General features: G+C 32.9%; 1 protein-coding gene across 2 annotated transcripts; it reads left to right on the top strand.

The window, feature by feature from the left end:
* Nucleotides 1-51: 51 nt before the first annotated feature.
* LOC128192505 (nicastrin-like) lies at nt 52-12,895 on the top strand. Of its 2 annotated transcripts, XM_052865239.1 has the most exons (16): nt 52-176; nt 1,084-1,182; nt 1,474-1,597; nt 1,930-2,060; nt 2,247-2,389; nt 2,782-3,033; nt 3,507-3,662; nt 4,142-4,330; nt 5,422-5,591; nt 5,747-5,936; nt 6,128-6,221; nt 6,684-6,838; nt 7,537-7,657; nt 7,910-8,016; nt 9,742-9,870; nt 11,740-11,877. In XM_052865239.1, exons 1-15 carry the CDS (start codon nt 80-82, stop codon nt 9,862-9,864), a joined length of 2,151 nt encoding a protein of 716 aa, XP_052721199.1. In that variant the 5' UTR covers nt 52-79; the 3' UTR covers nt 9,865-9,870; nt 11,740-11,877. The 2 variants fall into 2 exon arrangements, with proteins under 2 accessions (XP_052721199.1, XP_052721200.1); XM_052865240.1 differs by lacking the exon at nt 9,742-9,870 and having other exon boundaries at nt 11,740-12,895.
* Nucleotides 12,896-13,418: the final 523 nt, after the last annotated feature.

Below are 13,418 nucleotides of genomic sequence, written 5' to 3' on the forward strand. Positions count from 1 at the left end.
TGGAAAATCAAATGCTTATAACTGAGCAATTTATTGTTTCTTTAAAAATTGTAATTAGTTCGGGATTGGGGTTCTATAAATGATAGGACAGGGAAATGAGAAAGAGAAAGGAAGAATGACTCGTTTACGTTGTTATCGACAGTTTATTTTATTCATTCTAAGTTGTATCAGCTTAGGTGAGTTTAAAATTACCATTATACATTACTGCTAGAGCTCCCTAATATATTATGATGTCGGCGAAACCTTCAATTTATGTTTTTAAAAAAATCGATACAGTCGAACCTATTTTTCTCAAATTCAGAGGTGTGAGAAAAATACTTTGAGAGATCTGAAAATTTGATGTAAACATAAGTCAAATACTCAGGTCAAATACATGTCAAAACAGTTAGTGGGATATCTAATCACTTTAAATAGAATTTTGACTTTAAGCACATTAACTCTCATTTGGTGTAGGAGACTCTTTTTCTTCTGACAATTTTTTCCCCTGCTGAATAATACTTTAGTAAAGGGAAAGCTGTTAAACAGGGTGTCTCTGTCTAAAAAGATAAACATTCAGCTTACATTAATTTTAATTTCATTGTTTTGTTACCAAAGAAGTGAGTTTTGTGCATTCGTCCAAGAGGTGAACGGTTCCCAGATATTTTTTTTTGTTCAAATACATGTAACAGAGACACTTACTGCCTCTGCTGGGGTTTGAACCAGGGTTCTCTGGCACACCAGTCCAGCACTCTACTGATCGAGCTAAAGGGTCAACCTACTAGCAAGAGCTAGTAGGAATGCCATATACTTGACTCTACCACATTCAGAGAATGTATACTAGAAAAAAAGTTGAGAACAGCCAACCATTTATACTCTGTCCTGAGATTTTCCTTCCACCACTTTTTGATGGAAGCAAAAACTTTGGACAGACTATAGCATGTATAGTGATCGAATTGAATTTGTCAATTTAGAAAAGCTTTGACCAATGTGGCAGCTTGGAGAACTTTTTTTATCTGATGCTTCTACATATAGTACACTCAGATTCAACAAATCAACAACAGTATTAGCATAAAATGTATTAATATGTTTTTATTTTCATTTTAGGTGCAAGTGAAAGAATAAGTAGTAAAACGTATGTGATAGTGTCTGGAAATGTAGCTTGTATACGAAGACTTAACGGAACTCATCAAGTTGGATGTAGCTGTAAGTCATTGAACTTAAGACATTGTTGTATATACACATGAATGTTTGAATTATTAACTGTTATATACTGTAATTTGCTGTTATCAACAGGAAAAAAAAATTTAACTATAGATGGATGTATTTATACTCAGTTTTAAAGAAACATGTATCACAACGGAAGATAAGGATATTTATGTATATAGCTAAACTCATTCATATCTACAAAGTTCAGAAATTTTATTTACAAAATTTTTATCTAAGAATGATCTGAATTTATTGTGTTAAATTGTTCTTCTGTTATTTCATTTTCAGCTGAAATAAATGGTAATGTTGGTGTTCTTCATTATATAAACGACACAGACTCGTTAAACTGGCTGATAAACAGTGGTCCTCACCAACCATATGTAGCCTTGCTTACCTCCCTGAATTTTAACAGGTTTGTTTGTTGAAGGATAAAAAATTCTCATAAAAATAAATTTTATATCAGTGTCATTCAAACATTTACTGACGAGTCTGCTAAATGAATACCCATTGTGAATGAAATTAATTACTACAAGTTTACTCAGTCTGCAATTGAAAAATTGAAAACAATTATATACATTTTTTGATGTGATCATGCAAGATGAGTGATATGTGTGAGACACATGTGTTCTAGCCATGTAGGTTTTAAAACAGTTAGTTACATGTAAATAAGTACACACTGATATATATCAATAGCTAGATTTCATTTGAGTTTTCTAATATATGTATTTTAAATCATCTATGCAGGGATACAGTCCAACAGTTGAGGAATTCAAAGAAAATAACAGGGATAATTGTGATTCACACTGATGACTCTGCTACAACACCTCTTCCAGACAGCTTTTCTCCAGCAGATAAATGTCCAGGGGATTTATATGGTAAAGAACTGTGTTTCTTTTTTAATTGTCTAAAAGTCTTAAAGTAGAATCAATAGAAACTACTTTGGCAGTGATCTGATACAATATGTGCAATTGATAAAGGCGTCTTAAGACATTCGATTTGGCATATTTTGTGGCATTTCATTATTACAGTACATGTATCAAATTGTTTCCCATATTTTGCAGGCCTATATCACAATAATCAAGAGTATGGAAATTGTAAGAAGGTGACTTGGAACGAGGATGGAAATGGGATGTTTTTCGAGGATTTTGAGTTCCCAATTTCCATTGTGACAAATAAAAATGAAACTGACTACCTCATCAATAATGTAAGCAGAGTTTTATGTCATTGGAAGTTCTATTGGATGAACTTGAAATGCTTTGGCATTACATTTTGTGACATATGCATTATGCAATTGATGACATTTTTATTTGATCAAAACATTAAATTTGTAAACTAAATTGAAAACTTTATACTGAAAAGATGAAATGAAGATATACATGGTTTTAGTACATGTATCTTGTTTTGCATATATATAGTGTAAATCCAAGTCAAATCAAAACTAAAAGATTCAAAATACTGAGTCATGCACATATGCAAATTGGTTACATAATAATCCTTATTTTTCCAACAGAGCTACAACAGCGTGTAATATAAAAATGATTCAAGGAAACTGTGATTTAGATTATAACACTGTCAAACACTGATTTTATTTTCCAGTGCTATTTGAAGTTTAATCAGCCAACACAGGGAGTGCCCAGGGAGTATCCTCTCTGTGCAGTACAGATGAAATCCAGAATGGCCGCTGCCAAGGATTCAGAGACCTGTATCCGACGGACAAACACACCTACAAACCTCAATCCGGACAAGTACTGTGATGCCCTAGGGGACAAGAATGTTATCGGATTTTTTAAAGATGTTCCAGAAGACTACAAACCAGAGAAGAAATCAATTATTTTGGCAATGGCAAGGGTGAGATTACACTGAGTATAGATCTGAGTAATTATTCCTTATCAAATGCACTAAGAAAAATATGAAACATTTCAAACATTAATCTATACTGTAGACGTATTTAAACTTGAACAAAAATTTCTCAATAGTTGAAAAAGATGCTTTTTTTCAAATTCAAGAAACATCAATTCAGTGCTCAACTGTAAAGAGTTTAATCAATTATGGTATACAATGTTGAATCATGTGCATCCTTCCATGGATACAGTGAAGATATGGCCAGGTTTTTTTTTCGACCACAGAACTTTTTTTTGAATGACATAATTTCACAAAAGAACCAAATCAGCAAAATATATTAATGTGATGGTACTTTACTCAGTCTGCTGTGAAAAGTTGTGTATTGAAAATAAATTCTTAATCGCTTGTATGTCTATATGACAAAGAGGTCTCAGGAAATAAAAGTGATGAACATTTATCCAGCTTGTATCATATTTCAGATGGATTCATACAGTTTGTTTGAGAATATTTACCCCAGTGCAGACAACCAAGTCAGTGGAATTGTTGCTCTTTTAGCTGCTGCTGAAGCACTCCGAAAATATAAAGATCACTTTGACAACACCACTAAAGACATCCTATTTACATTCCTAAATGGAGTAAGCATTTGAACAAGATAATAGTTATTAAGATTTATGATTTCATAATTTTATATTCATGTCTATTATTGACACACCAAATGAGTTTTTTAATTTACAAGCATAATTTGTTATCACTGTTGTGAGAAATACTGAAATCCTTCGAGGAGGCTTGTTGGTTAACCCAGTACAACACTAGACCAACATGCCAATGGTTCCTGGTTCAACCTTAACTTTAATAAAATTGTTTTTACCCTGAGCTAACTTTTGACAGTATCTTACATTTTGATGAGCATCAACATATATTTTTGCTAGCCAAAATGGACGATATTGCCATTCTTCTTTTAATTTGTTGTCAACACTTGATTCAATGACCAGCTTGGCTGTCTAAAACGACCTCAGTAGTTGGCTTGCAATGAAATATGAATTGAATATGATATTGAAATTGATTGGTCAGAGAGTTAGAGTCGTGAGTATATTTGGATTATTTGCTTCTGTAGGAAGCCTTTGATTACATCGGCTCTACCAGGATGCTCTATGATATGGATAAGGGTGCTCTACCACTAAAGCTGAAAATGGACCATATAGACCGCATCGTGGAAGTAAACCAGTTAGCTTACAGAGAGGAGGGACGGATCTGGATCCACGCTGATCCAGTCAGTAGGAATGACCCCAATATATCCTCGGAGGTAAGTTGTTTTTAAGCAACAATCACTCTTTGTAACTGTTGTCTTATTTTAATGATCTTTCACTCATTCAACACACTTTAGGAATTTATATATCACTCCATGAACAAAAAAGTTATTTGAATCCATACACCTACCTTAAGATTAGGATAAACATAAGAGAAAAATATCACTATGCTATTAAAGGGGCATGGTCACGATCAAATTCTTATTTTCTATTCTTATTTCTTTACAATGTTTAAGTAATGCATTTCTAATGATCAATCAAAATTTAAGTTGCAGTTGTAAAGTTAAAAGCAAGATACAACACTCACAATTCTTTGTTTATATGTAAACAACTTACATGTCTCATGCCATGTTCACATTGGTTCAGTATGCAGGTAAAAGCTCTTTCTCAAGCTGATATATCTATCTGCCAATTTGTTTTGAGCATGAATTATTTTAGGTCAAAACCTGAAATTTCCTCATCAACATTCAAAATGTAAACAAAAACATGACCTGAGCTTTGTTTACATAACAAAGAAAGACTGACACTCAAATTGTGGTTGACCACAAGAAATGCCTTACTGAAGTATTGAAACATTGAAAACATTTAAAATGGAAAAATAAATTTTGACCAAAATCATGATCATGCCCCTTTAAGAGAAGATAACTTTAGGTACAGTAGATTACTATGGTAAAAATACTACTTGAAATTTACCTAGTCTGCTTGTGATTAAATCTTCTTGTCCATAAAGCATATCTCTCAAACTTACTTCCAATAACCTCCGACTGAGTTGTTCTCTTTGATACGTGTTTTACAGGTTGTTCTGGAGTTAGTGTTAAACTGCAATGATTAAATGTTTGAAAATGTATCACTTTTTCAGTGTACATGTACAAAACATTTACTCGGGATGTATTATATTGACTGTGTATTGTTTTTTGGCTGAATGCAGCTTCTGCTAAATCAAGTTCATTGCCAAATGTCAAACTTAATACATGTACATAGATAAATTGGTACACCCAGGAATGCACTGAATCAAATTCAAAAAGTTCTTTTCTGCCAACTGACACCCAAAATGTTAATGGTTTAAGTATTTCTTTGTTATCTATAGATAGATGACATGATATCAACTATCCTGGACATTGGGAAAAACCTGTCAGACATTGTGGGAGCTGTCAATCAAACTCAGCCCCTCCCCCCAGCCTCCACCCAGAAGTTCCTACAGAAGACTCCGGTCCCAGCTCTAGTTCTGACTGACCACAAGAAAACTTATACTAACAAGTAATTAATAAAGATTTAGTTAAAGAACTTCTTTAAAGTAGCAACTACATGTAGTAAATGAAATTGAATGTTTTCATAATTTATCATATCAGAACGGTAGTTCACGAAAATGTTATAAAAAAAATTTGGTGTGTACTTTGAGTATATTATTCCAGATATTACAACAGCCGATTTGACCTGGCCAAAACCATCAGTGCAATGGTAAACGCTTCTGACAGTGGGTACAACCATGTGACGGATCAGGCCAGTAATTTGACAGTAGCAGCCACCCTATTGGCCAGGTCCCTGTACACCCTGGCCACTGGATCCCCCGCCCCAGAGGGTCTCATGGCCGAGCAACAAAGTGTAAGGGGAAAAAATTTCTGCTAGATGAAAATTGATGATGAAATAACTTATTCTATTCATTTTATAAGCATCTACATAGCACATTTAAAACATACTACATAGTAGCTAAAAAATAACTGTTCGAATTGATAAGTAAGGAGTAGTATTAGAAACCAGGGCAATATTTTTACTTCTTTATGGTAATTTTGTAGGTCACACACATGCTCTACTGTTTCCTGATCAGCCCTAACTGTGATTTGTTCAAACAAGTCATTCCACCCGCCAGAGAAGCTTTTGATGATTTGGGTTAGTATGTTTTAGAGTTTACTGTAAACCAACTTTTATTCATGAAGACCTAATTTGGTGATTTACCTGAGATAAAATGGATTACGGCAACTACCTTTCTAACCAAGCACTATCCATCTTGTTATGATAAGTATTCAACAAGGACTGGTTTCTTGGCAAGAAATATTTACTAGAAGGAACTAACCTTGTGAACATTTCTTGCACGCTAGTAAAAGTCGGTTTATAGTATTTGATTAATTTTACGTTGGTAAAATGATTTTACAATACCATGTTGGAATTTTGTACCTTTAACGGTAACAATTTTTTTTTCTGTATAAGTATTTTAAGGAACAAAAAAGTGGTTTTTTTTATGATACTATAAAGATCTCTAGTTTTAAAGGCAACATGGTAGATGATTCTGCATTTGGTCAGCAATATGAGGGATTTCTGTTTACCAGTGTCATTGTTTGATCTTTTTGTTAGCCTCTCAGAAGTCTCCTTATCCATTCTACGTCAGTGTGTACGGCCAGATAAACAATGTTACCAGAATCATACAGCGACTGTTGACCCACTACATAGGGACTGTTGAAAAGAACCACACTGAATCTTGTACCAGTTCTGAGAAAGCTTCTCTTCAGGTAACTCATGGCATTTCTTCTCAGCTTTACATTCTTCAATTTGAGATTATTTAGATTTATTCTGCAGGAGTACTTAATTTCGCAATTTAATCGTTTTCCATCAAATCACGAGAATATAAAATCGCGAATGCCAAATTTTTATCATAGTTCCATATAATTTACATCTCTCCAAAAAATAAGAGTGAGATTTAAAGGAGATGTTCTTCTCATGATTTTATACGGATATTAATTCCAACAACAAGCATTATTTATGAACGCTGTTATTTCAAGCTTCATTTATTACATATACAACATATTATATCTGCCCAAAATTACTTTGGTCCATATTGCTTTCCACCATGATACAATTAAATCCCAGCTGATCAATTTTTTTACTAGCAAGTGAGATTAGAGTGCCACATACTGCATGGCCTAACTATTTTTTACTTCTAACCATTTGCTTCAAATCTATTTAAACACTAGAAACCTTGCCGCACTTAATTATAATTTTTTACGATATTTACCAACATCAAATGGCAGATGACTCTAACTCCACCAAAGTACCCTTAAAACAGTATGTGATGTAGGAATGAATTATTTACCCAACCAACCATTAAGTTTGTTTCTCTAGTAGTTATATAACTACCTGTGGATGGCAGTATGTGATGTAGGAATGAATTATTTACCCAACCAATCATTTAAGTTTGTTTCTCTACTAGTTATATAACTACCTGTGGATGGCTGGACCACTGAACTCTGACAACAAGACTAGGACTGTCACCTGTGTCAAGAGTCGGGTCACGCAAACCAAGGCTTACTCACCCGCATTTGAGATCACTGGTATGTCAATTATTTACATTGTCAAAGTGTTGGAGTGAGAGGAAATAAGCATACTAATTATTGTAATGCAAACAGTAGCAATTTCACAGGAAAATAATTTTTACATTTCATCAATTTTGCCTCATGTTGATCTGTATATTAAAAAAAAAAAGCATGCTCAATGAAATATGATAGATAATGTTTAATTATTAAAAGTTATATCTTGTCCTCTACCATCTGTGTGCGCTATAAATTTATTTTAATAATTGGTAGACTACAATGGCTGGGGAGGATTCCAGTATTCCACATGGACTGAGTCCAGCTGGGCAACCAATGCCCTTCTCCTGAGAGTCTTCTTAATTCCAAGCAAAGCTATGGAGGTAAGAGTCATCTTCCCTGCATTAGTACGAAAAAGTGCAAACCAGCGCTCAGCATTAGTTTTGTTTCTGGTGCACATTAGGGCTGGGACGATACTGTACTGAGCCGATTCGGTACATATCACGATATATGAGATGCGATACGATACATATCACGATACATTGCAATTAAATGAAAACATGAATAAAAGTTTAAAATTTATTCAACCTGCCGATGTATTACCGCATGTCCAAATTTATTTTGTTATATTCATAATGAGCGTTGCACAATTTACAAATTACTTTAGTCTCGTGTACACTAGTTTTTCATAAACAAGTACTCCAAAAGTTTTCCACACTCCATATTTAGCCTCCTAACAGTTTTGACAACTTTACGAGGTTTTCCGCCATCTTTGTACTTTCATATTAGGCGCGCGGACTAAAAATAGCCGATATATGAAGCTCGGATATTTTTGTAAAATTAAAAAAAGTTCGGTAAGGTATCGTTGTATTAATGGTAAATGTATCGATCCAAATATCGTCAAAATAAATACCGCGATGCACCGGTGCATCGGTGGATCGTCCCACCCCTAGTGCACATCAGTTTATATAACTATGAAACATAATTTTTTTTAGCACCAATTCATAATTAACTGAAAAATATTGAACTAAAAGAATATTACCAATTTTTTGTGATACTGCAAGAGGAAGATCCAGAAATAAGATTATACAGTGCATGTCTATGGTATCTGCTTTGTCAAGAGTTCTTGCATGGCAAGATGCATTTTGTCTGACATACGTATTGTTTGATGTTTTGTTTGTTTTACTGTATTTCTGTATGCAATACTAAAACAGATTCACATGTGAATCACTTGATCTATATTTCATTAATTTGTTTTTGATTTAAATATGTTATTAATTTTTTAACCAGTATTTGATCTAATTGTTTTTTCTTTGTCCCTGAAACCTTACCAGACTTTATTAACATCTTATTAGTGGAGGAGATTTAGGGGCCATCTGAGGGATGCTAATTATCAAGAGAGTATCTACAGTGTATTTCCAAAAGCAATTGCTTATTCATACAATCAACCCTTAGATCTTAGATTGGTCACAATTGGGGAGGACCCAAGTTTACCTAGAAATATACAGGAAAAAAAAAAAAATTATTTTGATTTGTGAAATATAAATTATACTCTGTACATTTACATGTACAGCAGTTAAAAAAATATGAACAGCATGGATTTTTCAAATCTCCACAGATGTTTAGAAACACACATGAAATAATTACAGCATTCATTTAAAATTCATACACATCATTTCATAGATTAACAATTGTGCTAAAATATGATATTATGATGTATACAGCTTTACTTGGAATTTGAGTGCACATGCTGTAGATGCACACTATTCTTGTATTCACCATATTTATTTGACTTTAAAATTAATTTTGTATTAATATTAGGAGCATTAACTCAAATGTCACCATTTTTAGAACCTTACATCAATACATTTAATATAAAGTGTGTGCCTATTTCAAAGTATTGAAGAAGATAAGATCAATGTAAAAACCAAACATACTTTACAAAATTGTGATGAAAAAGATTATTGGGCAATTTGATTGGATTTGTTTCAATTTTTATTTTTATCCCTTTTTCTGATAAGATGCTGTTTAAGTCCAGAAGGGTTTTGGGGAACATATTTATCTAAAATATTGATGGTTTTGTTATTGATACCTGTTTCACCCCTCAGGTGGGCCTCCTTTGTACAGGTATATTTTTCATTCTGGCATCGCTAGGCCTCGTTTATTTCATCACAAGAAAATCAACTTCTCTATTCTCATTGGATAATGAAATTGAGATGACACCCCGATAAGCTAAGGTTTGTGATTTGCAGAACTTTGCATGAGGTTGTTTGATACTAGTAGCTAATGAACTAACAAGTATTAATAGCATGCTTTGCCCTAACTCTTCATATAGTTTACATTGATCAATAGATACTTCAACCAATATAAGTGTTAAACACTGTCTAAAAATTCACATAGAAATATGAGATATATATATCTACTGAAATTCTAGCATTAATCTTTAAAGGGGTATGGTCACGATTTTGGTCAAAAATTATGTTTCCTTTTGTAATGTTTATAATGCTTCAGTGAGGCATTTCTAATAATCAATCAAAATTTAAATGTCATTCGTCATATTATAAGCAAGATACAGGGCTAATAGTTTTCAGTCAAGTAAACAAAGCTGTTGTTTACATTAAATAGCGTGAAGTAAAAATTTCAGTTTTAGACCTAAAATGAATGTTACAAATGCTAAAAACTATTTATGCTTAAAATGAATTAGAAGAGAAAGAAATCATCTTAAGAAAAGAACTTCTACTGGTATATTGATTATTGAACCAATGTAACCAAAAACAGGGCACGAGCCTTGTTTACTGTACATGAAAAAGAAATGTACATGTAGCTTTCTCGGAACTCTATGACTGAAACTCAAATATCCGTTGATCATCAGAAATGCATTTCTAAAGCATACTGTAAACAATGAATACAGAAAAATAAAATTTGACCAAAATCGTGACCATGCCCCTTTATAAGTCATTATGTTAAAGCAGAACATAATTCATAAACAGGAAAACACCATTTAACTGTGCCTATGTCAGATACCAGTGCAATGGTATACAAGTATAAACGCTTCATTTGTATTACACCCATTTTCACACCTTGAACTCATTGCTGAAATAAGTAATCCTTAAGTAAGTTGGGACTGTCTTAGATTTTGCATGACTTTGTTTGTAATGCTCTGACCTGTATATTTGGTGTTAAGTTATTTTGGTCTTTGATTATGTTCATTGAATATGTTAAGTTCACGGAAACTTGAGTAACAGTGGAGATACAAGATGTACATCCATACAGATAGGCCTGTACAGTGAAATATTTTAAACTTAAAAAAAAACCTCAGCCACTTACTAGTATATTAGGTGTTGTACAGATAGCAGCAAGCAACATAGCAGACAATGCCTTTTACGATGTGTGTCCAGCTTTTAAAAATATTAGTATTGTATGCTTTTCATTTTTGTCCACAAACATGTGGAATAAGTTAATCGATGAAGGGTTTACAACCACATAGTGGATATCATAGTTTGGCACAAACTTTGGAATTAAAATGATTGCTCATTGGTTACATCACCAGACTAGTGAACTACGCGTTATTTATTTGAATCTGGTGAAAGATCCATGTTTTTACAGTTCTCCCCCAATCATAGTTATTATGAAAAATAACTAGTACTTTTCTGTATATTTGTAATTTGTCCTATGAAAACTTAAAGTTATGCATATATCAGCTAGTACATTAAATTCTTGAAACAAAGTCAGTAACCTGTATATTTTTAATTAATTTATTCCCTGTATGCTAGCAATATCTATGAATAATATAATAAGTCACACGTAACATTTGTAATAGGATGTCTAACCAAGTCTTTGTTTTAACATGCAACTTTTTGTGAAATTCTTTTTGATATTCTGTGAATAACCTACAAATGAAAGATTCTTAAAATGGGTTGATCAAGGTAGGCCAATTTAGCTTTTATTAACTGTCTCCAAAATCAGTTTCTTAATTCTTTTGTTGTAAATGTGGTACATGTTATATATGAATTAATCTGTGTCATAAACAGATTACATATAGTGCATTCTGTAGGCACTTGGACTTGATCTTTACTGATTTCTTCACTTTTTGGTTTTATTTACAGACTTCCATTTTGTCAGGGGGAGTAATCCTGACTTTGGTTTCCATGGTGCTGATCTATTTTCTGAACAAAAAGGCGGACATCTTGTTTGCCCACCCAAGACCAAGCAGTCTCTAAGGGAGCCATCCTCTGCCTCCCAGGATTGTGGTGCTGTGATAATGACCATGTTTCAAATCAATTTGTATCAATAATCTATGTAGTCTCTAAACATTAACAACCTATATATGTACGAGTTTTTTGGCATTGTATGTAAATATTGTAAATGTACTTGTTCAACAGTAGTCCCACCATTTTGAGATTCTAGAAATGTCCTTAATTAACATTCTTAGTTCAAACATGTGCCTGCATCTTTTTCATGAAAATGATGTTTTTTGAAGGGGGTCCTCCAAAAAAAGACAAGCATTGTTTTCACAAAACACCAGCAGTTGTGCATACCTACCATTCCTAGTCGGCAGTTAATTTAGCGTAATGCAAGTAGGAGTACTTGTAAATTATGAGATTCCTTCATTGAATACAAGTCCTACTCTGAATTTGGTACAAAGTTACATTTTTTCCCCTGAACTTGTTTCTTTTGTCCATCATGTGATGTCTTTTTCTCTCATGAGTATGTTTCTTTTTCTGTTGAAGAAAATTCACTGATCATGAATATATTTGTACATAGTAATTGATGCTTATATGTATTTGAGAATGGAGTTGTGTGTGAGAGTTTACAACTTTTGGCAGTATGTGTGAACCGTATTGTTAATGTACATATATGTATGCCTATATCTGCTGTGGAAGGGTGGGATGCAAGAGTGAGGCTTCATATCCTGTAAAGAATGAGTCATTTTATATTTTATCTGAATGGAAGTCTATGGAGAGTCATTTGTTGTAATGATCAATGTACAAATTCTTTTATTTTACTTGTATTTATGATGTGTGTTTGACGGGAATACTAGAGATAGTTTGTAATGTTCATAACACATTTAATGCTTTATAGAGGAACAGACATTCTTTGTCATTTTTATCGTTATAAATAATAATCCACCTTTGAATTTCAGATCATTTACATATATGATTTTCTTTAGTATGGTAATTTAAAAAAAATGAAAGAATCATTATACAACTGTGCTGTTTGTTGTAAAATTTATTTAAATATAAAAGTACAACATTCCAACAACTTTTTTGGTCATTTTTCATTACGTTTATCGAATCATCAAGACCTCTCGCGAAGTGTCAATATCAAATTATTAAGGTTGGTCATTGCCCTATTTGCCTCGTATTTTTAAGAACAGTGATAAATGAGCGCACTCAGATTAGGCAAGAGACTTGTTTGTCAGAAATAAAGCATTGACAAATAAATACTGTAATCCAAATGTGTGTACCGTATATATATAGCGAGGTTCCGGGGAACGTTGTCATCGTGAACTAGTTCTTCACGTCTTGTAGTACATGTTATGTATTATAAACAAATAATTGGTCATTATTACAGAACCTTGGTAGCAAACATGTGTAACACTAGTAAATTGCAAAATAAAGTTTTAAAATAAAAAAATTAGTATACTCAGGTGTGTTGCCAGTAAACCGATGTATTCGTTTTTCGAAGTAATTATCAAGAGAATTATGTAATCAGTTATAAACAGTTATATAAATCAGTTAAAACTTTTTGTGAAATTCTTTTGGATATTCTATGAATAATTAAC

Source organism: Crassostrea angulata, chromosome 7 (genome assembly GCF_025612915.1).
Source record: "Crassostrea angulata isolate pt1a10 chromosome 7, ASM2561291v2, whole genome shotgun sequence".
In the NCBI taxonomy this organism is placed as follows: domain Eukaryota; kingdom Metazoa; phylum Mollusca; class Bivalvia; order Ostreida; family Ostreidae; genus Magallana; species Magallana angulata.

What these genes read in the sequence shown, in the direction of transcription:
- LOC128192505 (XM_052865239.1), top strand. Translation starts at nt 80, where the DNA reads ATGATAGGACAGGGAAATGAGAAAGAGAAAGGAAGAATGACTCGTTTA. An exon ending in TCATGGCCGAGCAACAAAGT is followed by an intron (nt 5,937 to 6,127) that starts GTAAGGGGAAAA and finishes GTAATTTTGTAG; the next exon opens with GTCACACACATGCTCTACTG. An exon ending in CTGAGAAAGCTTCTCTTCAG is followed by an intron (nt 6,839 to 7,536) that starts GTAACTCATGGC and finishes TTTCTCTACTAG; the next exon opens with TTATATAACTACCTGTGGAT.